The sequence below is a fragment of the Rhinatrema bivittatum genome, chromosome 3 (assembly GCF_901001135.1).
Source record: "Rhinatrema bivittatum chromosome 3, aRhiBiv1.1, whole genome shotgun sequence".
Taxonomy (NCBI): Eukaryota; Metazoa; Chordata; class Amphibia; order Gymnophiona; family Rhinatrematidae; genus Rhinatrema; species Rhinatrema bivittatum.
The window spans coordinates 285,704,977-285,732,560 of record NC_042617.1 but is presented as its reverse complement, the minus strand read 5'-3'; the positions used below and the strand labels follow the sequence as shown (position 1 = coordinate 285,732,560).

The 27,584-nt window shown below is 45.9% G+C and overlaps 1 protein-coding gene across 10 annotated transcripts in view; it reads left to right on the top strand.

Annotated features, from left to right (window-relative positions):
• Nucleotides 1-27,584, top strand: part of R3HDM2 (R3H domain containing 2) — a 447,291-nt gene that overhangs the window by 401,805 nt on the left and 17,902 nt on the right. For all 10 annotated transcript variants that reach the window (XM_029594890.1, XM_029594896.1, XM_029594892.1 and 7 more), the window contains 2 exons: nucleotides 1,249-1,430; nucleotides 1,839-1,983. In XM_029594890.1, the coding sequence (XP_029450750.1) occupies nucleotides 1,249-1,430; nucleotides 1,839-1,983 (327 nt within the window). The remainder of the gene's footprint in view (nucleotides 1-1,248; nucleotides 1,431-1,838; nucleotides 1,984-27,584) is intronic.

The window sequence follows — 27,584 nt, the reverse complement described above, 5'->3', positions numbered from 1 at the left end:
AGTAGGATTAAATGGACAATTTTCTGTGAAGGGGGGTGGGCAGTAGAGTGCCTCAGGGATCTGTACTGGGACCTGTGCTTTTCAATATATTTATAAATGATCTGGAAATCTGGTAATCAAATTTGCAGATGATACAAAATTATTCTGAGTAATTAAATCACAAGCAGATTGTGATAAATTGCAGGAGAACCTTGTGAGACTGGAAAATTGGGCATCCAAATGGCAGATAAAATTTAATGTGGATAAGTGCAAGGTGATGCATATAGGGAAGAATAACCCATGATATAGTTACACGATGTTTGGTTCCTTATTAGGAGCTACCACCCAGGAAAGAGATCTAGGCGTCATGGTGGATAATATATTGAAATCGTTGGTTCAGTGTGCTGCGGCAGCCAAAAAATGCAAACAGAATGTTAGGAATTATTAGGAAGGGAATGGGGAATAAAATGGAAAATGTCATAATACCTCTGTATCGCTCCAAGGTGAGACCGCACCTTGAATACTGTGTACAATTCTGGTCGCCGCACCTCAAAAAAGATATAGTTGCCATGGAGAAGGTACAGAGAAGGACGACCAAAATGATAAAGGGGATGGAACAGCACCCCTATGAGGAAAGACTAAAGAGATTAGGACTGCTCAGCTTGGAGAAGAGACGGTTGAGGGGGGGATATGATAGAGGTCTTTAAGATCATGAGACATTTAGAATGGGTAAATGTGAATAGGTTATTTACTCTTTCGGCTAATAGAAGGACAGGTGGCACTCCATGAAGTTACCAAGTAGCACATTTAAAACTAATCGGAGAAAGTTCTTTTTCACTCAGCGCACAATTAAACTCTGGAATTTGTTGCCAGGGGATGTGGTTAGTGCAGTTAGTGTAACTGGGTTTAAAAAAGGTTTGGATAAGTTCTTGGAGATGTCCTTTACCTGTTGTTAATCAAGTTGACTTAGAAAATAGCCACTGCTATTACTAGCATCAGTAGCATGGGATAGACTTGGGTACTTGCCAGGTACTTATAGCCTGGATTGGCCATTGTTGGAAATAGGATGCTGGGCTTGATGGACCGTTGGTCTGACCCAGTATGGCAATTTCTTATGTTCTTATGTGTCTGGTTGGGAGACCTCACAGACACAGGTAAAGGAATGGGGAAAATCCTTTCAAAAATCCATCTTATGAACATTTTAGTAGAACTGGATAAATTGCTTAAAAGTGTGGGTTTATCCCCGTTAACCTCTTTGTTTATATGTAGGTGTGAGCCCATCAGGGACTGGTGTGGTGGTTATGCAACTGAATGTCCCCAGTGTCCCCAGCAGTCCTCAGGCTCCCCCCCAGAATCCTTCCATGGTCCAGTGGAGTCACTGTAAATATTTTGCAATGGATCAGCGAGGACAAAAGCCAGAGCATCTGTATAGCCATGATGGAAACACTCAGGTGAGAGAAGACTGACGTGGAGGAGTTTCACACTCTGGGGGCAAAGCTTCCTTTGGAATTAGTGACTTTCTTTAGGCTGCCTAGGAATCTGTTATTTACTTAAAGAAATAATTGTTAGGTGATACTTGTTTGGACCTCAGGATTGTTGTCCTAAGCAGTACACCTTCAATTCTGTCTCAGTCGTGGCCATTAGCTGGAATTTCTTTTACCTGGGAGATACATCAAATTTGAGGGCACTGTTCATCTTCCCAGGGGATTAACCAGAACAGGGTTCCACTGTCATTGATGTCCTCCCATAGAGGGCCTAATGGGGAGAGGGGTGTCATATGCTTTTGTGGATGAAGACAAGTTGGAATTAGCCCTGCTTGCTTCTATGATTAATATACTTTTGTTTCTGTTTCCATTCAGGCCAGCACCCAGATGAGCAGCCCTATCACATCCCCAGCTCAGTCCCCGACACCTTCACCCATCACCAGCCTCAACAGTGTCTGCAGTGGTCTTGCTCCCCTGCCAGTAATTGCACAGTTTTCACGGTCTGTGGGTCCAGCACAAGGTAAAAAGCGAGCATGGACAATCAAATTTACACAGCACACTTCATGAACACAGGATCTCCCTGCTCTTTACTTCAGAAGCAAGCATTGGCCACCTCTGGGGTGGATGACCAGTCAGCAGGCAGTCTTCAAAGTGGCGAGGGAAACTCTTGGAGATGAAACTACCCAAAAACGGGAGTGGAGTGGTCTTTGCTATTATAATGTGACGCACACTCTAATAGCCGCTGTGTTTTTGGAGTGCTATTGGGGTGTTAAAACTCCTCGTTTCTCAGTATTCAGACAGGTTAATCCACAACCAGTGGGTTATGCAACAGATGGAGATGGAGCAAAGCTGACATCACAATATACATATCCCTGCTCTGACATCACCCCGCAAGTATTCTCCGTCTCCAGCAGATGGTGGAAGTGCAACTCCCTACTGGCGATTGCTTGTTTTAGGGAAAAATAAAAAGAGAAAGAGAAGGATTAATCACACACCACTTCTCCTGAGGTGATATCTGGTGATCCCTCCCTCAGTCTAGTGCTTCGGTCCGGTAGCTGGTTTCCAATGTGGATTTAGCTGCCAGGAGAGAATCAGCTGAGAGGGTAGCAGGTGCAGGAAGCAGAGTGCGGTGGTGAAGGCATTAGCCCTCTCCCCCCACTGCCGGAGACCAACTCTGTACTCAGCCGGGATGGGCTGAGCTCAGGTAGAGTTTAAAAAAAAAAAAAGTAAGTAAGTAGAGAGATTTAGGGATTCCTCTCCCCTCTTCTGATTCTGGTCTCCGAACCTTGGCATGCTGATCCAACGTGTGTTCCCGTCTCCGTGTGGAACTTGCGATAGTTTTGGTGGGTTGAGCTGCCCTTTAGGCTAGGCCCCACGCTTAGGCTTCACTGTGACACCGCATGGTTAGGCCGTGATGGCGTTTGCATGCTTTCTTCTGCTCAAGTCACCCACAAAAGCAGTGCCTAACGTCTGTTCACGCCTGTGCATTCAGCCTGAGCATCCATCTGGACTGCGTGGTTGGACGTCCAAGTTTTGGGCATGCATAGTACAAGCGTTAACACATAAATATATGCGTCCTATAATTGGGCATCCTGTCCGGGCTTGCCGGGTACGGACGCACTGTTGGACGCACAATTGTTCAACGCTTGTTGTTGTTGTTAAGTGTGCTGTCTCTGGATGTCCTTTTTCCATCGTGCCGGTAACAAAGAAGCCTAAGTGCCTTGTGATTTGTACTGCTTGCCATATTCGGGCATCACAGCTGGAGGTCCCTTCTAATCTTTGTCAGTGCTGCTTGGAGGCTCAGGGCAAATTGTCTCCAACTGATTTTGCTGATCCTGGCCCTTTCCAGCACGTTGCAGGAAGGGAACCGGAGGGGGACCTGTCATAAGTTTCGCCTGGTTTTGAGACTCTCCTAACTGGTTCGACAGCAAGGAAGAGCAACTCACAGTTTGGAGTAGATCCTTCCGCCTTCTCTTGGGTGGAATTCTTTCAAGGGCCGCAGTCCTTTCTATAGACACATTCGGCATAGCTGGCCAAACCTGCAATTTCAGGATCGCAGGCTGTAGAATTCCAAAAAGCTGGTGCCGCAGGTAAACAGTGGAAGATGTCTCAGGCTGTTGTGGGTCACACTGATGGGGACCCAGATGGCACGGATGAGGAAGGCGATCCTTACTCCCTGGAGGATAGGGAAATTCATCCAGATTTGGAACCTTATAGAACAATGCTGTGTTTCTTTCATAGAGATGAGTTGACAGCGCTAATCTCTCAGACACTGAAGATGCTGGGAATACTGGGTACTGATCCCATGTCTGAGCCATTTTGGTTACTTCGCTTAAAGCATCCTGTTTCTTCCCCGTTATGGATGCTATTCAAGAGTGATTGGTCTTCAATGGGGTGCTTGGAAGCTAATTTTAAAGGGGGTTGAGCCTCAGAAGATCTGTACCTCTTGGATCTGGTGGCGAGAGAGCAATTGTGTTTTCCGAAAGTGGATGCGCTGGTGTGTTCTATCACCAAGCGGATGACCATTCCGGTAGAAGGAGGAGCGGCATTGAAGGATGCTTGGGATAAGAGAATTGAGGCTATCCTTAAGCAGGCCTTTGAGGTAGTAGCAATGAATTTGCAGATAGCCTCTTGCTGCTTCCTGGTGGCTCACGCTTGTTTGCTTCTATCTCAGGAGGTTGATGAGACTGGTTTGAATTCCAGGGCAGTGATGGAACTGGCAGCCACCTTTTTGGTGGATGCAGGCCTTAACTAGTCCATACGTCTGCCAAAGGAATGACTTCAGTGATTACAGCCAGGCATCTGCTGTGGCTGCAGAATTGGTTGGCTGATGCAATTTCAAAGTCTAATCTTATGAAATTGCCTTTTAAAGGATTGTTCTTATTTGGGCGTGAATTGAAAAAAATGGCTGATAAGTGGGGTGAGTCCCAGGTTCCTCAGTTGCCAGAGGATAATAAGCAGGTGACACTCTCATTCGGCATGAGAGGCCGTATTAGGGGTTTCAGACATTTTTGACCCTACAGAGAGTGGCTTATCAAAGGGCTAGACCTTTGGGTAAGTCTCAATCCTTTCAGCCCAGGTAGCCCAGACGGGTGTAGGCTTGGGTAGTGGTGCCTCACGACCCCCTCAATGAAGGTGTACTGACCTACCTCCTGGAGCAGGAGATAGGAGGTCATCTATCTCTGTTTTATTGGAGGGAGGGGTCAGGATCATGTCAGATCACTGGATTCTGGAGGTGATAAGGGACAGCTATACTCTGGAATTTCTCAACGTTCCTCGGAACATCTTCATGGAGTATCCCTGCAGCTCCCCACAAAAAAGGGTAGGCAGTAGAGACTATGTTGTCGAGGCTCCTGAGCTTGTGGGCTGTGATTCCAGTGCCCAAATCACAAGGAAATAAGGGCCGTTATTCCATTTACTTCATTGTGCCCAAGAAGGAGGACTCTTTTTGGCCCATCCTGAACTTGAAGGGAGTCGATTGTCATTTGCGATTGGCTCTGTGATAATGGCAGTACAGTCGGGGGAGTTTCTTATGTGTCTGAATTTGTCAGAGGTATATCTACATATTCCCATTCATCTGGAGCATCAATGGTTTCTGAAGTTCGCTGTTTTTGGGACAATGAACTCAGTTTCCAACACTACCCTTCGGTTTGGCCACCACACCTAGAGCCTTCTCCGCGGTAATGGTGGTGGCAGCGGCAGCATTGATGGCATTCTGGTCCACCCATACCTAGACAACTGGCTAATTAAGACCAAGAGCTTGGAAGAGAGTCTTCACTCCTTGCGCAAGGTGGTCTCCTTGCTGAAGGTGCTAGGTTGGGTGGTGAAAATTGTAAAGAGCAATTTACAGCCATCCCAGACGCTGGAGTATCTCGGTGTTTGTTTCAACATGAAGCAAGGCAGGAGTTTTCTGCCGGAGATCCGCATTCAGAAGCTGATGGCTCCAGTGCGACTACTGATTGAAGCATTTCGCCCAATGGTATGGTCCTACCTGCAGGTGCTCTGTTTGATGACTGCTACCCTAGACATGGTTCCGAGGGCAAGGGTGCATATGCATCTTCTTCAGCACACACTACTTGCCCAGTGGAGTCCATAGTCTCAGGACTACTTGATACTGTTTCAGTTGCCGATGGAGATCGGCATCCAGCTGAAATGGTGATTGCAGGCAGATCATCTAAGGAAGGGAGTTTCCTTGCAATCTCTGGACTGGCTGGTGCTCACGCAGGAAAAGACAATGTGAAAACCAATTTTCTCTGCAGAAAGTCTGGATCCAGGAGAATGGGAATTGTCAGACAAAGTGCTTCAGCTCATAGTGGGCCACTGGGGCCTTCTGTATCTAGACTTGATAGCAATGCCATGCAATGTGAAGGTTCCTTGTTTCTTCAGTCGCAGGTGAGATCCAAAGTCTCTGGGCATCAATGCTGTAGTGCAGGCGTGACCGAAGGGCAAGCTTGTATATGCCTTCCCTTCATAGCTCTTGTTGGGCAGGCTGGTTCGGAGGATCGAGAGGCACACAGCGATGGTGCTTTTGTGGCTCCTGACTAACCCAGAAGACTGTAGTATGCAGATCTGCAGAGACTTTTGTCCGACTTCCCTCTCTAGTTTCCACTCCAAAGAGATCTGTTGCTACAGGGGCCTATTCTTCACGAGGATCTGACTCAATTTTGTCTTACAGTATGGCTCTTGAAAGGGCTCAGTTGCTGAAGCGTGGATATTCCACTGCTGTGATTTCCACCTTGCTTCGAGCTCGAAGTTCTTAACCTCCTTAGTTTATGTTTGGGTTAAGCGAATGTTTGAGGCTTGGTGTGAAGAATGAGGAATTCATCCTTGTTTGGGTAAGATCCCACTCATTTTAGACTTCTTGCAGGATGGGTTGATTAAAGGCTTGGCCCCTCCTCCCCCCCCACCCCCTCCCCCCAGCAACCCCCTCCCCTCCCATCCTTTCCTTGCTTAGCCCCCTACCTCTCACTCGCCTTGTATATTGAATGTATATAATAGAATGCACATAGAATGTACTTAACTCCTGCCTCTCTGTAAATAATCCCCCTATTCCCCGCCACCTATCCCAGCTGACTCATATAGTTCCAAGTTACTGCCCTACCCTTTCCCATCCCTTCCCTCCCCCCAGTTATAATATCAGTTACAATGTAAAGCCCTGTTGGCTGAATTTGCTGTTATCTGGAAACCGATGTGATGTCTCGTGCGAATGTCGGTATAGAAAAATGTTAAATAAAAATAAAAAAAAAAAAATTAATTCCTTGAAGGTATAGGTGGTGGCTATTGCCTGTTTCCGGGGCCAGGTGAATGGTGGACCCTTGTCGGCCCATCCGGATGTGGCCCAGTTCTTGAAGGGGGTAAAGCATCTTCGTCCTCCCTTGCGGTTGTCTGTGCCTTTCTGGAGCCTTAATCTGGTTCTGGATTTTCTGGTGAGTCCCAAGTTTCGACCACTGCGTAACCTCTCCATGAGGTTACTTACCTTGAAGACAGTTTTTCTTGTGGCAATTTGTTTTGCACAAAGAGTTTCTGAACTGCAGGCTCTCTTGCCGGGAATAGTTTCGCTGAGTGACTCCAGGGTGGCCAGCTGCGAACTGTTGTCTTTTTTGCCAAAAGTGGTTTCACTTGAATCAATTGATTTCCCTGGACAGGGAAAGAGATGTGGTTGAATATAATCTGTTGCAGACCTTGGATGTATTTGAAGCTGTCTTGACCTCTTAGGAAGACTTGACCGTCTGTTCGTACTCCACGGTGGGAGTAAACAGGGTGAGCCAGCATCACAAATTACATTAGCCCACTGAATTAAGGAGGTTATTACAGCCGCGTATGTGGATGCTGAGCAGCTGTTAACTAAACAGGTTAGGGCTCATTCCTCTAGGGTTCAGGCAGTGTAATGGGCAGAGCTTCGATTGTTGTCTCCCATCGAAATTTTCTGAGCAGTGACCTTGTCCTTATACATAATACCATCTGGATGTGCAGGCCCGGGAGGACGCAGCCTTTGCACATGTGGTGTTGGTCGTACCATGAGCAGCTTCCCACCCTCTTCGGAGTAGCTTGGATACACCCCACTGGTCGTGAATTAACACGTCTGAATGCTGAGAAATGAGAAATTTCCTAGCGTGTAGCCAGATGGACTCAGGACCAGGTGGGTTATGTGCACCCCTGCTAGCAGATGGAGACGGAGTCAGATTCCAAAGCTGATGTCACCCTAGATATACCCCTGCAGTGACCTCAGCCATTCAGTATCTCTCCTTCTCCTAACAGATGTGGACGCTATCCCCACACCAGCAACGGTGTTTAGCAGGATTGCAGCACTAATTCAAAGGAGAAATTTACCTTTCATAGTAACATAGTAATGACAGCAGAAAAAGACCAAAATGGTCCATCCAGTATGCCCAGCAAGCTTCCCAAGGTAGTAACTGCCGCTCCATGCAGGTTACTCCCAAGCCTTTTTATTTATTCCCATCCTGTAGCCTTTAGGGATCCACCATGTTTATCCCATGCCCCTTTCAAATCCTTCACAGTTTTAGTCTTCACCACTTGGAGAAGAGATGGCTGAGGGGGGGATATGATAGAGGTCTTTAAGATCATGAGAGGTCTTGAACGAGTAGATGTGAATCGGTTATTTACACTTTCTGATAATAGAAGGACCAGGTGGCATTCCATGAAGTTAGCAAGTAGCACATTTAAGACTAATCGGAGAAAATTCTTTTTCACTCAACGCACAATTAAGCTCTGGAATTTGTTTCCAGGGGATGTGGTTAGTGCAGTTAGTGTAGCTGGGTTAAAAAAAGATTTGGATAAGTTCTTGGAGGAGAAGTCCATTAACTGCTATTAATCAAGTTTACTTAGGTAGTAGCCACTGCTATTAGTTGCATCAGTAGCATGGGATCTTCTTGGTGTTTGGGTACTTGCCAGGTGCTTGTGGCCTGGTTTGGCCTTTGTTGGAAACAGGATGCTGGGCTTGATGGACCTTGGTCTGACCCAGCATGGCAATTTCTTATGTTCTTATGTTCCTCCAGAAGGGCATTCCAGGCATCCACCAGTCTCTCCGTGAAGAAATATTTCCTGACATTGGTTCTAAGTCTTCCTTCCTGGAGTTCCAAATTGTGACCGCTAGTTCTACTAAATTGTTTCCAATGGAAAATGTTTGTTGATGACTATCATTAAAACCTTTAAAGTATCTGAAGATTTGTATCATATCACCCCTCCTCCTCCTCTCCTCCAGGGTATACATATTCAGGTTCTTCAACCTCTCCTCATAAGTCATTCGATGGAGACCACCCACCATTTTGGTCACCCTTCTGTGGACCGCGTCCATCCTGTCTCTGTCTCCTTTGAGATACAGTTTTCAGAACTGAACATCTTCAAATCAGAAGGAAGAATCGAGCCCCACTCTCCTGCGGTGATACCTAAGGGTCCCTCCCCCAGTTGAGAATTCCTGAGGTGATTTCCATCATCCCTCAGAAGTGTGCCTTGGTCTGGTAGCCAGCTCCCCAGTGTGGACTTTGCTGCTGAAGCAGCTGAAAGGCAGTGGGTGCAGAAGCCGAGCACAGCGGTGAAGGCCTAAGCCCTCTTCCCCCTCAGCCAGAGACTGTCTCTGTACTCGGCTGGTAACCGCTGAGACCAGGTAAGTAGAGAAGAACTCCTCCAATGCAGAGTTGTGGAAGGGCTTCAATACGTTTTTCCTCCAGTCTCCTTGCTTGGCGCGCCGTACCGACGACATTCCCGTTCAGGTGAGGGAAGGGGGTTTCTGAACGGGTTGAGTGGCCCCCCTTGATGGGCTAGGCCCTGCTTCCGGCTCAGTGGACTCTCCACGTGCGGTCCACGGTGGTGCCATCTTGTGTGCGGTTTGGTGCAGCATCATTTCCCCCCTTTGTCCGTCAGTACCCACAGTGCGGGCCGGCCTTCTGTGCTCGCAAGTATGCGCTTAGCTGCGTGCATAAGCACTCGCACTCCTTAGCACACAACTGGCCACTTAGATCTACACGCGCCGAGGTGAATCTGTGTGCACACGAGAGGCATTTGCTGGCTACACGCATAAGATATAGAGGTCATGGCCCCGGCAGCAAAGAAGCTCAAACGACACTCCCTTTGCCTGCCTGCCTGCCTGCCATATTAGGATGGCACAGTCTGACCTGGAATCCTGCCTGAGTCAGCACTGTGAGGAGGACTGGATTCTCAGAACTTTTCCAGGTCCGGTCCATCCCAGTCTGAGGGCAGGTCAGCCACAACCTTTTCGGGCAGCACCCCAGACCTGAGCAATTCCGGGGCTGCGTCCTCCCCGGGAGAGGGCAATTCAGCGGCCTCTATCCTGGTTCTTCCTGGGCCAAATATGGACCCGGTGGCCTTCTCTTGGTTCGAATTTTTTCAGGACCTTCAAGCCTTTGTTCAGGCGCAGTCAGGCCCTGCCCCTGCTGAGTCCCAGTTGGGAAGGCCTCGCCCTGTCAGCAGGCCTCGGGACATACCTCGCCTCACCAAGGGTATCCCTGACAGGGACCCAGACACCACGGATGACGACGGGGATTCATTGGAGGACGGGGAGATCCCTCCAGGCCGGGAACCATACCAGACCATTCTCTGATTTTTCCACAGAGATGAATTACCGGCCCTAGTCTCCCAGACTCTGAAGACTCTGATAGTTCCGGGCACAGACCCTATGTCAGAGCCAAAAAAGAATCCCCTCCTGGTGTCTGTAGGGAAAGTCTCTTGCTATTTCCCAATGCTGGAAGCCATCCAGGAGTTGATTGACCTAAAATGGGATGCCCCAGAAGCAAGTTTTAAAGGAGGTCGGGTCTTGGAGGCCTTGTACCCTCTGGATCCAGTGGTCAAGGAACACCTGCATTTCCTGAAAGTGGATGCCCTGGTCTGCGCCGTCTCGAAGCGAACAACTATCCCTGTAGAGGGAGGAGCGGCCTTAGAGGACGCTCACGATAGGCGGTTGGAATCCATCCTTAAGCAGGCTTTTGGCACAACAGCAATGATACTGCAGATCGCTTCCTGTTGTGCCCTAGGGCTCGCTCATGTCTGCTTCTCTCGAGAGAAGTTGATAGCTCTGGGGCGTATACCGGAGAGGAGATCAAACCCGCCGTGGGCTTCCTGGTGGATGCAAGCTCGGACCTAGTACGTACCTCGGCCAGAGGAGTAGCCTCAGTGGTGGCAGCCAGAAGACAGCTATAGTTGCGAAATTGGACAACTTCTAAGTCGAACCTCACAAAGATGCCCTGTAAGGGATTCCTTCTATTTGGAAGCAAATTGGAAAAGCTAGCCAGTAAGTGTGGTGAATCACCAGTACCCAGACTACCAGAAGATAATAAAAAGAGGTCACAGCGCCCCTCACCCATGCCAGAGCCAGCAACCAAAAAGATAAACAGGTTCGGGCCAACCCAACCCATCCACGGGACGAGGAGATAGGGGGGCCGACTATCCCTCTTCTATCAGCGATGGGTCGAGATCACGTCGGACAAATGGGTATTGGACATTATATGAGAAGGTTACGCTGTGGAATTTCGTAGCACCCCTCACGACAGGTTCATGATGTCACCTTGCCACTCCCAGCACAAGAAACTGGCAGTGGAATCCATGCTGATAAGACTCCTCATCTGAGGGCTATAACTCCGGTACCTACACCCCAAGTAAATACGGAGCGTTATTCCATCTAGTTCATCATGCCCAAGAAAGAGTGCTCATTCTGACCCATCCTGGATCTCAAGGATGTCAATCATCATCTAAGGATAATCCACTTCCACGTGGAACCTCTTTGCTCCGTCATAATGGCAGTGCAACCGGGAGAGTGCTTAACCTCTCTGGACCTCTCAGAGGCCTACCTTCATATTCTAATCTATCAAGACCACCAGCGTTTTTCTATGATTCGTGGTTCTGGGCTGACATTACCAGTTCTGGGCATTGCCCTTCAGCCTGGCAACCACCCCTAGAACATTCTCCAAAATTATGGTGGTTGTGGCGGCAGCACTGAGGAAAGAACGAATCCTGATGCACCCTTACTTGGATGACTGGCTGATCCGGGCGAAGTCACTGGAAGAGAGCCTCCAGGTGACCAGCATAGTTAGGTCCCTCCTACAGGAACTCAGTTGGGTCATGAATATGGACAAGAGCAGCCTCAAGCCCTCCCAGTCCTTAGAGTACATGGGGGTCCAATGCGACACCAAGCAGGACAAGGTCTTCCTCCCTCCCTCAAGGAGAAGGAAACTGATGAACCAAGTGTGTTGGTTGACGAACACTATGCGCCCCAAGGTGTGTGACTATCTCCAGGTCCTTGGCCTCATGGCATCGACCCTGGAAGTAGTACTGTGGTGAGGGCACAATGTGGCCTCTCCAACACTCCCTACTGTCACGCTGGAACCCACTGTCTCAAGACTTCTCGATTCGCCTCCACCTACCGATAGAGATATGCTCTCGGCTCCAGTGGTGGCTACAGGAAGTTCACATAAGCAAGGGCATAAGCCTGTCCCCACCAAGCTGGATTGTTCTCACGATGGACGTGAGCCTCTGAGGGTGGGGAGTTTACTGTCAGGAACTGACAGCCCAGTGACGATGGACTGAGGAAAGAGGCAAACTGGAACATAAACCGCCTGGAAGCACGAGCAGTCAGATTAGCATGCCTGCAGTTCAGACACAGGCTCCAGGGACAAGCAATCAGCGTGATGTTGGACAACGCAACAACAGTTGCCTACATCAACTGCCAGGAAGGAACCAAAAGCCACCAAGTGTCTCTGGAAATAGACCTCCTCATGGAATGGGCAGAGTTAAACCTACAAGGGATCTCGGCCTCCCACATCGCGGGAAAAGACAACGTCAGAGCAGACTTTCTCAGCAGGGAAAGGCTGGATCCAGAGGAATGGACACTGTCGACCAGAGCCTTCCAGCTCCTAGTAGAGCACTGGGGCCTCCCATCCTTCGACCTACTGGCTACATCTCACAATGAGAAGGTTCCCCGGTTACTCAGTCACGGACAAGATCAGCGCTCCCAAGGGATCGATGCCCTCATCCAGACCTGGCCAGAGGAGGACTTGCTGTACACCTTCCCTCCGTGGCCTCTACTGGGCAAGATCATGTGCAAGATCGAACACCGCAGAGGACTAGTCCTTCTGGTGGCCACAGATTGGCCCAGGTGCCCGTGGTATGCAGACATGTGGAGGCTTCTTGTGGAGAGTCCCCTTTGCCTTCTCCCGCACAGGGACCTTTTCCATCAAGGTCCGATTCTTCACGAAAATCCAGCTTGATTCTCTCTTGAGGGCTTACTTGACAAAGTGTGGATATTCAACAGCCATGATCACCACATTGCTCCGCGCGCGAAAGTTCTCAATGTCCCTGGCATACATAATAGGGATGTGAATCGTTTATCTGACGATTGAAAATATCGTCCGATATCGGGGGGTCCCTGATAGGGATAGGAAACCCCACGATTAATTTTGTGGGTTTTCTTATCGTTATTGGGGGGGGGGGGGGGGCGGGAAGAAAGGACACAACCTAAAAACACAACCTGACCCTTTAAAATGAGTTTGTTAGTATCCCCCCACCCTCTGGACCTCCCCAAAAAAATTTTAAATACCTGGTGGTCCAGCGGGGGTCCCAGGAGCATTCTCCCGCGCTCGGGCTGTCGGCTGCCACTAATCAAAATGGCACCGATGGCCCTTTGCTCTTACCATGTGACAGGGGCTATCGGTGCCATTGGTCGGCCCCTGTCACATGGTAGGTGCACTGGATGGCCCGCGCCAACTTTAAAAATGGCGCCGGCCGTCCATTGCTCCTACCATGTGACTGGGACCGGCCAATGGCATGGATACCCTGTCACATGCTAAGGGCAAAGGGCCATCGGCGCCATTTTGTTTATTGGCAGCCGACGGCCCGAGCGCGGGAGAATGCTCCCGGGACCCCCGCTGGACCACCAGGTATTTAAAAATTTTGGGGGGGGGGTCCGGAGGGTGGGGGGATACTAACAAACTCATTTTAAAGAGTCGGCTGTATTTTTTGGTTATCGGCTCGGGCGCAGCCGATTTAAAAAAAACAAAACAAAAAAACAAAAACCCGATCGGACTGCAAGATAAAAATTTCACGATGTGAATCCGAACCGGAATCCGAACCAATACCAGTTCCGATTCACATCTCTAATACATAAGGATCTGGAGAATATTTGAGGCCTGGTGCGAGTAGCATGGGTGCCCCCGTGAACGGCCAAGTTCACCATGATCCTGGAATTTTTACAAGATGGTCTGAACAAAGGATTATCCCTCAACTCTCTCCTGCTTCAGAGCAGAGGTAAACGGAACCAGTCTGTCGGTGCATCCGGATTTGGCCCGTTTCCTAAAAGGGGTTAAACAACTCCAACCACCCTTAAAGTGGCCGGTCCCCCCTATGGAACCTCAATCTAGTATTGGACTTTCTGGCAGGGCCTTCCTTCAGACCACTGCACAGTCCATCGCTACACCTATTAACACTAAAGATGGTATTCTTGGTGGCAATATGCTCGGCTCGGCTCTGAGCTACAGACGCTGTCTTGTTGGGAACCATTCCTTCGGTGTCCTTCAGGAACAGTACAGCTTTGCACCGTCCCCTCCTTTTTACCAAAGATGGTTTCAGAGTTTCACCTGAACCAGGCCATTTTCTTACTGTCCCTGGACAGCTGCAAGGACTCGGAAGACTACCGCCTTCTATGCCTTTAAACATCAGTAGACTTCTAGTGCAGTATCTGGAATGTTCAGAACTGGTGCTCAAGATGGACCACTTGTTCGTCCTCCACAGGGGAAGAAAACAAGGCATAGCGGCTTCGTGAGCTACCATAGCTCATTGGATCAAGGATGTGATCACGGGAGCATACGTAGAGGCAAGGAAGCCCTTACCCATTCACGTTAAAGCTCATTCCACTAGGGCCCAGGCAGTATCCTGGGTGGAAGCTAAACTACTGTCTCCCGTCGAAATCTGTCAAGCAGCGATGTAGTCTTCCTTGCACACCTTCTCCAGGTTCTATCGCCTGGATGTGCAGGCCCGAGAGGACACAGCCTTTGCGAGGGCGGTTCTAACCGAACCGCAGGTAGCCTCCCGCCCCATTCGGGAGTAGCTTTTGTACATCCCATTGGTCCTGAGTCCATCTGGCTGCATGCTAGGAAATGGAGAAATTACTTACCTGATAACTTTGTTTTCATTAGTGTAGACAGATGGACTCAGCATCCCGCCCATGGCTGCACATGAACAGCACCAAGGAATCACCCAGGAGATGAATCTCGATTCCATGAGGTTACAGGTAAGCTGTCACCCTATCCTTAGTTCAGGGCATCTTTAATATTGCTGGGATCCTGTGCTTACATTTGGTTCAGTACAGTGGCGGTCTCCAGTTTTAATCAAAGTTATAAAGTTGTTTCCAAATTCTAATCAAGTTTTTCAATAGTATGTCCACAATGGCTTTTGAAGAGAATACTGAATGGCTGAGGTCACTGCTGGGGTATATCTAGGGCAGTGGTTCTCAACCGGTGTGTCGCGACACATCAGTGTGTCGCCAAGAACACGCAGGTGTGTCGCCACACTTCCCGGTCCCCTGCTGACCCAGCTGCTCCCCGGTCCTCCTCCGCCCGGGCTTAAAATGCTGTCAGCCCAGGCGGAACACGGCAGATCAAGTGGCGTCAGCAGCACCAGCATGGTCTCTTCTTCCCGCCCCGCCCGCGGCCCGGAAGACGAAGTGGTGAGCAGTGGGTGAGAAGAGACCATGCTAGTGTGGTCAGCATCGGTCCGACGAAAAGAAGAGAGGCACAGCCGGAGGAATGAGCAGCGCGGCTCAGATTAAAAGGAAGAAGAACGTCAAACCCCACGGTCGATGGAACTCCTCCTCTGCGAAGGCTGAAAATGAAGGAGGTTAGCGTTGGGGGGAGGAGGCTGCTGCTGCTGCGAGTTCACGGGGGGCGGGGAGGGAGAGAGAGAGTGAATGAGCAAGCATGTGTGTTTGAGATCCTGTGTGTGTTTGTTTGTGAGTGAAATAGCATGTGTGTGAATGATTGAGAGCCTGTATATGTGAAAGAGAGTGTCTGTGATTGAGAGCCTGCCTGTGAGAGACAGAACATGAATGTAAGTTTGTGATTGAGAACCTGTTTGTGTGAAAGAGTATGTGTGTATGATTAAGATCCTTTGTGTGTGAGAGAGATCATGTGTATGTATGATTAAGAGCCTGTGTGTAAGTAAGAGAGAGAGCATGTATGTCTGTGTGTGATTGAGAGCTGGTTTAGATGAGAGCATGTGAGTATGTGATTGAGAGCCTGTGTTTAAATGAGAGAGAGCATGTTTGTAAGCATGAGAATGAGAGTGTGCGAGAGAAAAAGACAGCATGTATGTGTGTGATTGAAAGCCTGTGTGTGTAAGCATGAAAAGATAGCATGTGTGTAAATATGTAATTAAGAGCCTATATAAGTGAGAGAAAAAGCATGTGTATATGTGAGTGACTGAGAGCATGTGTGTATAGGTGTGTAATTGAGAGCCAGTGTGAGGGAGAGCGCTGGTATGTGACAGAGAGAGAGGAGAAAGTTCCAAGCAAACCACCCCTCCTGCTAATTCAAAACAATCTTAGGAGACCTGGATATCAAATGTTCCCAGGTATCCAGAGCAAAAAAATGTTTGTATCCTTATTTTTCATTACTGGGTCTTTGTGTCTGCTATTTTGAAATATTTTATTGGTATCTAGAAATTTTTTATATGAGTTTTTAATTATTGGATATTCCACTCATCAGCTGTTTCGAAATAATTTGTTAGTATGGTTTTACTGCTACTGATTTTATATTTCTTGATTTGTTTTATAAGGATGTGTGATGTTTCTTTTTTCTTTTATTACACTGCATACACAGACTCTGGCTTGTTTCAGTTTCCAATTCAGTTTTTTCTGCATGCTTCTAGTTATGCATTTTGGTCTCTTTATTCTTTGTTAGGTGAGGGTCAGCACATATGATTCAGGTGAGGTTTTCTGCTGGAGTGTGTAGTTTCTGTATAGAGCTCTATAGCAGCCTGGCTTGGTCCGTTTTTCTAATAGGAGATGTATTGGTGTCTTAAGGCCTGGTGTAATATTTTCAGTGTTGCCTTTTCTTAGGTAAGGTGGTTACTGTTTAAGTGCTGGAAATTGGTGCTGTTTTGGTGTGGGATGTTTACTATTTATGCAATTTCTGTTCAGACAGAATACGTATCTTTTCCTTGTGTCATTTTAAACAAAAATAATTACCGGCCCTTTACTTTTTATTTCCGCTGTGAATTGTAATGAGCAGTGTGTCACACATGTGAGCGTGGCCTGTCAGGTGTGTCACGATGGGAAAAAGGTTGAGAACCACTGATCTAGGGTGATGTAAGCTTTGGAATCTGACTCCGTCTCCACCTGCTAGCAGGGGAGCACATAACCCACTGGTCCTGAGTCCATTTGTCTACACTAAGGAAAACGAAACTATCAGGTAAGTAATTTCTCCATTACTGCTTACCTGATAATTTCATTTTCTCTAATGAAGACAGGTTAATCCACCTTCCTGCCCTTGGCTACCGGTTTGTTTCTCTTGTTCTGAGTGGCTGCGTTCTGGGGATAACTGTTAAATGTCAGTTTCAGTCCCTAGATTAGTGATGTTACAATCCTTGGCTGAGCTCAGCGTTTCTTGTTGCTGAGTGCTTGAGTGATTGTCTGTTAATGTTTATAATCTAGTATGGTTAGTTTGTCCACAGTTGGCTTTTGCAGAGAATACTAGTGGGCTGAAATCAGAGCAGGGGTAAATATACCATGATGTCAGCTTTGCTCAGTCTCTATCTGCTGGAGGAGGTGCATATAACCCACTAGTCATGGATTAGCCTGCTTCACTAAAGAAAAGGAAATTATCAGGTAAATAGTAATTTCTCATTCCAATATTCTTTTTTTATAATAATTGCAGGCCAAGGTTATGAACTAAGCCAGCCCAGTCAAGTAAACCGAGCTATTGTTACAGTCTGACACACAGCAGTTCCAATTTACTGCGGTGGTGGAAGGCGGCAGGTACAATTAATGTAAATGGACAATAATTCTTTCCACTGCTAAAAACCAAAACAAAATGTTTTATCCCAGGACAAGCAGGATGCTAGTCCTCATGTGGGTGACATCATTGATGGAGCCCTGTGCGGGAAAACTTTGTCAAAGTTTCTAGAAACTTTTGACTGGCCCTGTGAGGCCACTGAGCATGCCATGATATTCTCTGCCACAGGGGTCTCTCTTCAGTCTTCGTTTTTCCGCGCGGCTGTAAGCATCGCGGAGCAAGGAGCCTTGTGAGTTTTCTCACAGTGTTTACTGACTGAAAAGTCACTTATTTTCTCATTCTTTTTCTCCCACAAGGGATCTCTCTCAGATTTCCACCGGTTGGTGAGTAATCATAGTCTCGTTTTTACTCCCTGAGTAAAAACTTTTTTTTCTCATAGTTTTTTCCCTCATTTCATCGACGGCTGTCGAAAGAAAATGGCTACCGGATTTAAAAAATGTCCTGTCCACACCTCAAGTGTGTCCTTTGTTTGGGGGACAAACATGATGTCTCAACCTGCCCTAAATGTGCAGAGATGACTCCCAAAGGAAGAAAACTTCGCCAAGAGAAGATGGAACATCTTTTTCACCTACAGCTTCTGCCTTCTCCCTCAACATCAACAAAATCGTCTCCAGCCGGAGTTTCAAAAAGAATAATATTGAAAAAACGTTGTCCGGAGGGATCCGGAGATCATCCATCGCCATCAATGGCATCGACAAGGTCAGTACTCGAACACCGACCGAAACACCGTCACAGACATCGGCATACATCGACTCCAGCGGCGCTTCTCTCCCCGGGGGAACGGACCGCTAAGCGGCTTAAACTTCAGGAAACACCGCTACCCTCGATGCTGGGGCCTTCACCTTCTGAAGAAATACCAATAGTCAAACCTCCACAGGGCTCTGTGGAAGGGGTATCGATACCTCCACCGCCACTGCGTTCAGCTGCTCTGCCTGCACCAGCTGTTCCGCAGGAATTGTCGGATTTTATCCGGCAAGCGATACTCCAGGCCCTTAAGGAGCAGATGCCTATTCCGGCGCCTTCGCCGATGCCGGTGCCTTCGCCAGTACCGGTTCCCAAACCGATGCCGGTGATTGCACCGAAGCTGGTGACTACACCGGTGCCGATGACTCAGTCGATGCCGGTACCTATACTGATACCGACGATTCCGTCAATGCCGGTTCCTACACCGATACCAGCCAAGGTGACACCATCACGACCATCAATGGCACTGACGCCATCTCCGATTCTGGCCCCTATACCATCGATGCCTAGCTTACCTGAAGACCAAGGACATCCAGAACTGACACTCTATCAGCTATTAATGAAGAGATTTGATGAGGTAGTCGGTGCTCTTCCTCCCAAGCCTCGGAAAGAACAGCCTGAAGGCATACCCTTCGATGACCCGCAACCAGGTCCTTCAGGGCTTCCTCGTCCACCTAGACCTTCTCCACTATCTCCATCTAGAGAAGATCCATATGATACTTGGGATGATGGACAAACAGACACCTCATCTGAAGATTTCATGTCAGATCCTTCACCTCCAGACCCAAAGAAGAAATCTCCACCGGAGGATTTGTCATTTACCAATTTCATCCAGGAAATGGCTGACACCATACCTTTCACCTTGGTGACAGAAGATGATTCAAGGCAACAAACATTGGAGGTTCTCCAATTTGTATACCCTCCAAAGCAAGTAGTAGCCATACCGGTCCATGATGTCTTTCTGGACCTACAACATCGGCTTTGGGAGCATCCATGCTCAGTGCCTGCTGTAAATAAAAGAATGGACACAACGTATTTGATGCAGTCTACTCCTGGCTTCCAAAAGTCATAGCTTCCACCCCAGTCGGTAGTGGTGGAATCTGCACAAAAGAAGTCAAAGAGGATAAGACCACATTCCTCAACTCCCCTGGGAAAAGACAGATTCTTGGATTACCTGGGAAGGAAGGTCTATCAAGGAATCTTGTTAAATTCTAAAATATCTTCTTACCAATTATACATGACTCAATACCAAAGAAATCTGTGGAAACAGATGCAGGAGTTTATACCATTGTTGCCACAACAACATCAAGAAGCAGCCAAGGCAATTATCCACAAAGGGCTGAAGGCGGGCAAGCACGAGGTCTGTGCTGCCTATGATGGCTTTGAAACAGCATCCAGAGTGGCTGCATCAGGTATAAGTGCAAGACATTGGGCTTGGCTTAAAGCCTCGGACTTCAGGCCTGAAGTCCAGGAAAAATTGGTTGACCTCCCATGTCTTGGTGATAACCTCTTTGGTTCCAAGGTACAAGATGTGGTTGCTCAATTGAAAGAACATACAGAAACCCTGCGACAACTTTCATTGATTCCACAGGATCCGGCCACACAGTCATCTCGTAGGCCTCAAAGGAAAGAACCTAGAAGACCCTTCTACCGACAGTGGCGGTATTACCCTCCAACATCTAGGAGCAGATCTTCTAGGGCGCAACAAAGACCTCAGCCCAACCTAGGGCAGCTAGGCCTCAACCTCCGCCACAGACGGGACTGGCTGCTGGCTTTTGAGATTTTTCCCAGAGACTGAAGCCATCTCTCCAATCCTCATCCACAGCTTCCAGTAGGAGGTTGAGTATCCTCCTTTTACAACCATTGGGTGAAAATAACAACAGACCAATGGGTACTTGTCATAATATCTCGAGGTTACCAACTCAATTTCCTCTCAGTTCCAAAAGATTCTCCTCCGAGACCCTTTTCTCTAAGCGAAAATCACATAATTCAACTGCAAGTAGAATTATCCACCCTTCTGAGAGCCAGAGCAGTAGAGCTCGTGCCCCGGACTCAGCATGGCAGAGGATTCTATTCCCGTTATTTCCTTATTCCAAAGAAAACCGGAGGCCTACGTCCCATCCTAGACCTCAGAAATCTCAACAAATTTCTGAAGAAAGAAAAGTTCAGGATGGTCTCTCTAGGCACCATGCTTCCACTTCTTCAAACAGGAGATTGGCTTTGTTCTCTGGATCTTCAAGATGCTTACGCTCACATTCCAATATTCCCCCCTCATCGCAAGTACCTGCCCTTCATGGTGGGTCATCAGCATTTATATATATATATATATATAGAGAGAGAGAGAGTTTAGAGTACTTCCATTCTGACTCGCCTCTGCTCCCAGAGTATTCACCAAATGTCTGGCAGTAATAGCAGCACACTTGTACAAAGAAAGTGTCCATGTCTTTCCATATTTAGATGACTGGCTCAGCAGAAGTCAATCTCAACAAGGAACTCTGGCTTCTCTCAGGCGAACAATTACTCTACTTCACTCCATGGGCTTTCTCATCAATTATCAAAAGTCCCATCTCATTCCATCTCACCTGCTTCAGTTCATAGGAGCAGAATTGAACACCATCCTCTCAAAGGCCTTTCTACCCGAGGATCGAGCGGAGACACTTTCCCTTCTGGCAAACTCGATTCATTCGAAGAAACAAGCAAGAGCTCATCAGTTTCTAACCTTACTAGGCCACATGGCCTCCATGGTGCATGTCACTCCTATGACTCTGTTAGCCATGCGGGTAACCCAATGGATTTTACGATCACAATGGATCCAAGCCATTGAACCTCGACAAATATGGTTTCCCACACTTCTAGACCTCTCGATCAGGGATCCAATTCGCCTGGGTGTAGCTCCCACTCTCTTAACTCAGGATCAGGGTTGGTTGCGCCATCCCAACCTTCCATCCCTATCCCTGACAGCATGGATGTTGAAAGCTTGATTTTACAACCACTCAACCTTTCAACCAATGTATCTCAAGTGCTTATAGCTTCACGTAAACCTTCAACACGAAAGAATTATTCTTCAAAATGGAAAAGGTTTACTTTGTGGTGCAGACAAAAGAACATTGATCCTTTCTCCTGCCCCACAATTTCTCTACTTGACTACTTATGTCATCTTTCAGACTCTGGCCTACATACTTCATCTGTTAGAGTACATTTAAGTGCAATCTCAGCTTACCATACATCCCCTTGTCAGATTTATGAGAGGTTTAATTCACCTCAAACCACCAATTCGGCCACCAGTTACAGAATGGGACCTGAATTTGGTCTTAACAAGACTCATGCGTTCTCCTTTTTAACCCATGAATTCCTGTGATCTTAAATTTCTCACATGGAAGACGATCTTCCTCATAGCCATTACATCGGCTAGAAGGGTTAGTGAGTTACAAGCACTTGTCACATACTCACCCCATACAAAATTCCTACATGACAGAGTGGTTCTTCGTACGCATCCAAAATTCCTATCCAAGGTAGTTACGGAATTCCACTTGAACCAATCCATAGTTTTACCCACTTTCTTTCTAAGACCTCATTCTCACCAAGGAGAATGAGCTTTACATACCTTGGACTGCAAGCGTGCGCTAGCATTTTACTTAGACTGCACTGAAGTCCACAGGAAATCCACTCAACTCTTTGTATCTTATGATCCAAACAAACCGGGTAAAGCAGTGGGTAAACATACTCTATCCAACTGGTTAGCAGATTGCATATAGTTTTGCTATGAAAAAGCAGGCCTTCCTCTCCAAGGGTGAGTAAAGGCACATTCAGTACGGGCAATGTCAACTTCAGTAGCACACTATCGTTCAGTGCCAGTTCTTGACATATGTAAAGCAGCAACATGGATTTCTCTTCACACCTTTGCAGCTCATTACTGTTTGGACAAACAAGGATGACAAGATTCAGCCTATGGACAATCTGTCCATAGGCTGTTTCCAGTTTAATCCCAACTCCTTCTACATCCAATCTGCTGTGTTCTTCGGCTGCCTCATTTTCAACAACAATACTTCACTGTTGCTTCACTACAAAATGACTCAGCCTCTAGCTTGCTATTCTCCCACATGTGAGGACTAGCATCCTGCTTGTCCTGGGATAAAGCAAAATTGCTTACCTTGTAATAGGTGTTATCCTAGGACAGCAGGATGTAGTCCTCACGAAACCCACCTGCCACCCCGCGGAGTTGGGTCCGATACGTTTTATTATTTTATTTTTTGCTAAAGCTTATTGCTACATACGAGACTGAAGAGAGACCTCTGTGGCAGAGAATATCATGGCATGCTGGGCATGCTCAGTGGCCTCACAGGGCCAGTCAAAAACTTCTAGAAACTTTGACAGAAAGTTTTCCCGCACAGGGCTCCATCAATGATGTCACCCACATGTGAGGACTACATCCTGCTGTCCTAGGATAACACCTATTACAAGGTAAGCAATTTTGCTTTCTACTACAAAGGAACCTCCAGGTGCACCTTCACGCCAACAGAAGGTTGAACTCTTCAGTGCTGCAGCATAGCCAGCAGGTGGCATAGATGCAATTTACAATATAATAAGGAGCCACCACACCACATATTAATTATGCAAAATAATCAAACAACCATGGAGACAAAAACAGTTTTGAAAAAAACTTTTTAAAATTTTTTTGAAGGCATCAAATGGGGAGCTTCACCAGAAAAACTTTTAAAGTGAAAAACTCCACCCCATGTCATCAAAGGCCAGTCTTAATTTTTTAAAGCAAAAACTGATAGTGAAAGTGCTTTCAAGTGTCAAAAAAATTTTCAAAATGATTTAAAAACGATGTCCCCAATATCAGTCATAATAATGGCAATACTTAACCTCTCCCAAGAATTCTGTAACTTGACATGTATGAGTCTTTCACAAAACTGCAAGTCCCAATTGATGTTTCAAAGAAATTCTTCAGGAGAACTGCAATGAAAAATGAGTAAATTCACTATTTTTAAACTGAAAACGTCAAAATAGCAACAACCACATGTTAAGAAGCAATCAATCCCAAAATTAGGAGCAGATGCTGTAGCAGAACGTAAGTGGATGAATTGACGCAATTATATACAATGCAACTAATTACAAAAATACAGTCCAATCTACATTATGATTTAAACATGTGGAAATACGGTTTTTTAATATATAAATTCATTTCTGTTCAAGATGCAATAACTGTAAATCCAAATTTCCTGTTCGAGTAGATGGCATCATAGTATCCAAAATGTCCCACACAAGCAATTCGCATGTGTCAGTCAATACAATGTTGAACGATCGGGAGCTTCAATCCTCATGTTGTTCACACAATTTCAGTGTTCAGTCATCCTTAACCAAAAGGAACAGGATGTTTCCCAATGAACAAAAATGCACCGGGGCATTAAATAAAACATATAACGCATACAGAATTGCAGCTAAAATCATGATGGAGGCTAATTGGAGTTCTGTTGGGAAAAATCAATGGAGACACCATAATTGCTTGACAATAGATGATACAGATCCGATTGCATTTAGCAAACACATTAGTACGCATAGGATTTAAAGTGGGACAAATGACTTCCAAGGTATCATAAGACCGAACCAATAAGTCTCATAATTTTTTTCACACATTTCACATTGGGGAGGGCTTCTGATTTGGAAAAATGCATTTTGAGTCCAGCAAAAAAGCCAAATTGTTCTATGATGGTCCTAGTGATAGGCAGGGATACTTCAGGATTCTGCAAGAATAAAAGCATATCGTCAGTGAAAAGGCAAATTCTAAATTCTTGGTTACCGAATTGAACCCCCTGAATTTCCATAGCAGCTTTTATTTTAAACACTTGTTAGGATATATAACAAGGGGGAAAGTGGACACCCCTGTCTTGTATCACATTTCGGTAGAAAGGGAGCTGAAATCTCTCCATTAATATTTATGCTAACTGCTGGGTCAGAATAGATTAGCTCAACCCACTTTATAAAAAGATCTGGAAGGCCATACTTCCATAGTAGCCAAAACATATATACCCACTGTACATTGTCAAACACTTTCTTGGCATCTAAACTGACAATGAACCCATTTGGATTATTCACCTCTCCAGACCAAAGAGCTTCAATCAGTTTTCAGATGTTAGTAACCCCATTCCTATTTTTAACAAAACTGGTTTGATCTGTAGTTATGAGGTCCAGTATGCCTTGAGTAAGCCGAGTAGCCAATATAGAGGCTAATATTTTTATGTCCACATCAATTAAAGAAATTGGCCTGTAAGAGCCAGCATGTTCAAATCTTTGCCAGATTTAGGAAAAACTGTGCTCGATTCATATCTGGATACCACATACCTTTAATGAGGCAAGTCTGATACAGATTTTGCAGAGGGGACACCACTTCCTCTTTAAGTATCTTTTATAAAATTCAGCCCCAAAACCATCAAGTCCCTGGGCCTTCACCAAAGACAACTTATTGATGGTAAAGAATATTTTAGATAGAGAGAGAGGGCCAGCCAACCTCCGTCTCAGTTGATCTGAAATTTATGGCAGATGCAGGTGTTTAAAATTTTTATTACAGATCTCCACTCTATCCATTTTTTTTTTATAGAGTATGATCGATAAATTCAGCATGATTTCAGTAATGTTTGCGTTAGATGTATGTTCATTTCTAATAGAATCAGATAGATTAGTGATAAAATGCTTGGGTTTAATGTTTTTCACCACTGTAGCCAAAAGCTTACCCGCTTTATTCCCCTGACAAAAAAACTGGGCCTTATGGTGCAGAATGTGCTCAACCTCTGTTTGATAACAATAAATGATTTAAGGGCGTAGTTATCTGTTATCTCATTCTGTAGGCGAGAGGTTAAGGACTGAATATGCTTTTTCTTCAAATTTCACAATTGACTTTGCAAAAATAAGATTTCCTGATCTCGAATTCTATTTTTTGTGAGCCGTATAGGCTATAATCTGTATATCACCAGTATCATTAAAGGCAACATACTCCTCCCATTTAGCCTTCAAATAAACAGCAAAGTCTTTATTATAGTACAGAGCTGGCTGTATCCGCCACTGAAATGTACTCATCTTACGTGCACAGAGCCAAATCTATAGAGATATGGGCATGGTCAGACACTGTAATATCAATAGTAGCGGCACAAAGCTTAGGAAATAAATCTGCAGAGATCAGAAAATCTATTCTAGAGTAAGATCCATGTACTTTAGAATAATAAGTGAAATCTAATTCTATAGGATGCAACATTCGCCAAGCATCAATTACTTGAAGTTCTTTCAACAAAAAGTGAACTCCTTCGGTCGGTTAAGGATAAGTTGATAACTACATGTGTTTGGTATCCATGGCAGGCTGAATTGATAAATTAGTCGTGCCCTATAATTAGCTTATAATGCAAAAATTGTCCGATCTCGGCCACCAAACCTGAGAAAAAAGCATGACTGTACATATTAGGAGCATACACATTACAAAGAAGAATTTTCTGATTTGCAGTTGTACCACATAAAATAAGGTTTCTACATTCTTTATCAGATGTCTTCTTTTCTAAGAAAAATTGACAATCTTTATGTATCAGAATTACAATACCTCTTTGTCTGGTAGAGTAACATGAAAACTTTGACCCACCCAATCCCATTTTAATTTTTCATGTTCTTTATTGGACAAGTGAGTCTCCTGTAAGAACACAATTTGATTCTTGGCTTTCTTGAAGAAATTCAGAATTTTTTGTCTTTTAATCGGGGAATGCACTCCATGTACATTTAAGGAAAGAATCCAAAGATCAGCCATAATCTCTGAGAAAGCCGAGATCAAACTGCAAAAGCAATACCTGCCGTTGACACATCAGGACACTGCCCAGCCTCAGCGTCCCAGTCTCATAAAGTGGAACAGATCCTAGGTCTCTCTGACGCAATGAACTAGAATACCATCTTATCACAAGCAGCATATACTGACATATCCCCACATACACATCCAGATGACCCAAACATCCCACATATTCCTAATCACATACACATCATGTTCCATACATACCACATATCCAAAGCACACCCATACCAAGAGCTATGCTCCTACAGGCAATATCATCATCCAAGCACTTTCCTTCTGGATGATCACTTCCCTTCTGGATGATTACACGCCCACCAGGCTTAAAGGCAATAATACAAAACGCAAATAATAGTAAATACACATTCCAGTATTCACATGTGTGAAGGCCATTGAAGTAGGGAAAACTCTATAAATAAAAAGTTGAGCATTCTAGCCACAATATCTGAGAGTATAGCTATGAATGAGTAGTAGTCCCCGAACTCTCATGTAGAAACACAGATTAATGGAACAACTTCCACGAGGTCAGATGAGATCCAAAGAAAACTCCAGAGAGCGGCATGAGGAGACTAGGAACAAAGAGAATAAAAAGAGAAAACCAATAGGGAACATAATGTAGATGTTGTAGCTAGAACACACTGAGAAATGTCCCAATTCTGCATTCTAGTAGCACAAAATGGCGCCCAAACATAATCCAAAAAAAAAAACCAGGCACCAAGCTTGTTTTCAGAGTGGACCAGAAGCATTAAGGTATTGTAAATAGCGCTTCCCAAGTCATACAACCCGTCTATATTGTACACTTGATGCAAACCAAAGATATGGAGTGGCCATCATGTTTCCCCACAGTCAAGGACCATCCGCTCTCATGCCCCTCAACTCGCTCAGTCCACACACTTCACCAGATCACACACAATACTCTGGCAAGAATTGACCTGCGAGTCCTCCATTGTTTTAAGCAAGGAGGGGAACTTCTGTGTCATCTCTCTGGAAAATTAAGTGCTTGTTTTGCCTGCATGGAAAACTTTAAGCTTCACAGGATATTGAAGCGTAAACTTGATTCCCCACTGGAATAATTCTGAACATACCGTTGAGAAGGCTCATCTGTCCTCCGACATCTTTGCTGAATGGTCGTTAAACAAGAGAATATGTGCATCTTCATACTTCAGCAGCTGCGATACCCCTCATTTTTTGTACGCTGTGTGTATCTTTATTTTATCTGTAAAGTTTAAGAGTTTTACAATGACCAGCTCCTCTGCTTAGAAGTATTCTGGTTTTATTGTCCAAGACGATGGGCCATCTTCACTATCACAGGCTCCGTGATTAAAGAGAGGCCAAGTGACTCGGGTAACCACACCTGCAGAAGTTGAATTAGATCTGGATCTTTCACTGATTCCAGAACACCAAATACCTGCAAATTCTTTCTTCTTCCCCTTTTTTCCTGGTCTTCAATGCGGTCTTTTAAAGTGGCATTTTCTTTTTTTTTAACCACCTACAATTGTGTATCCATACAATCCGTGT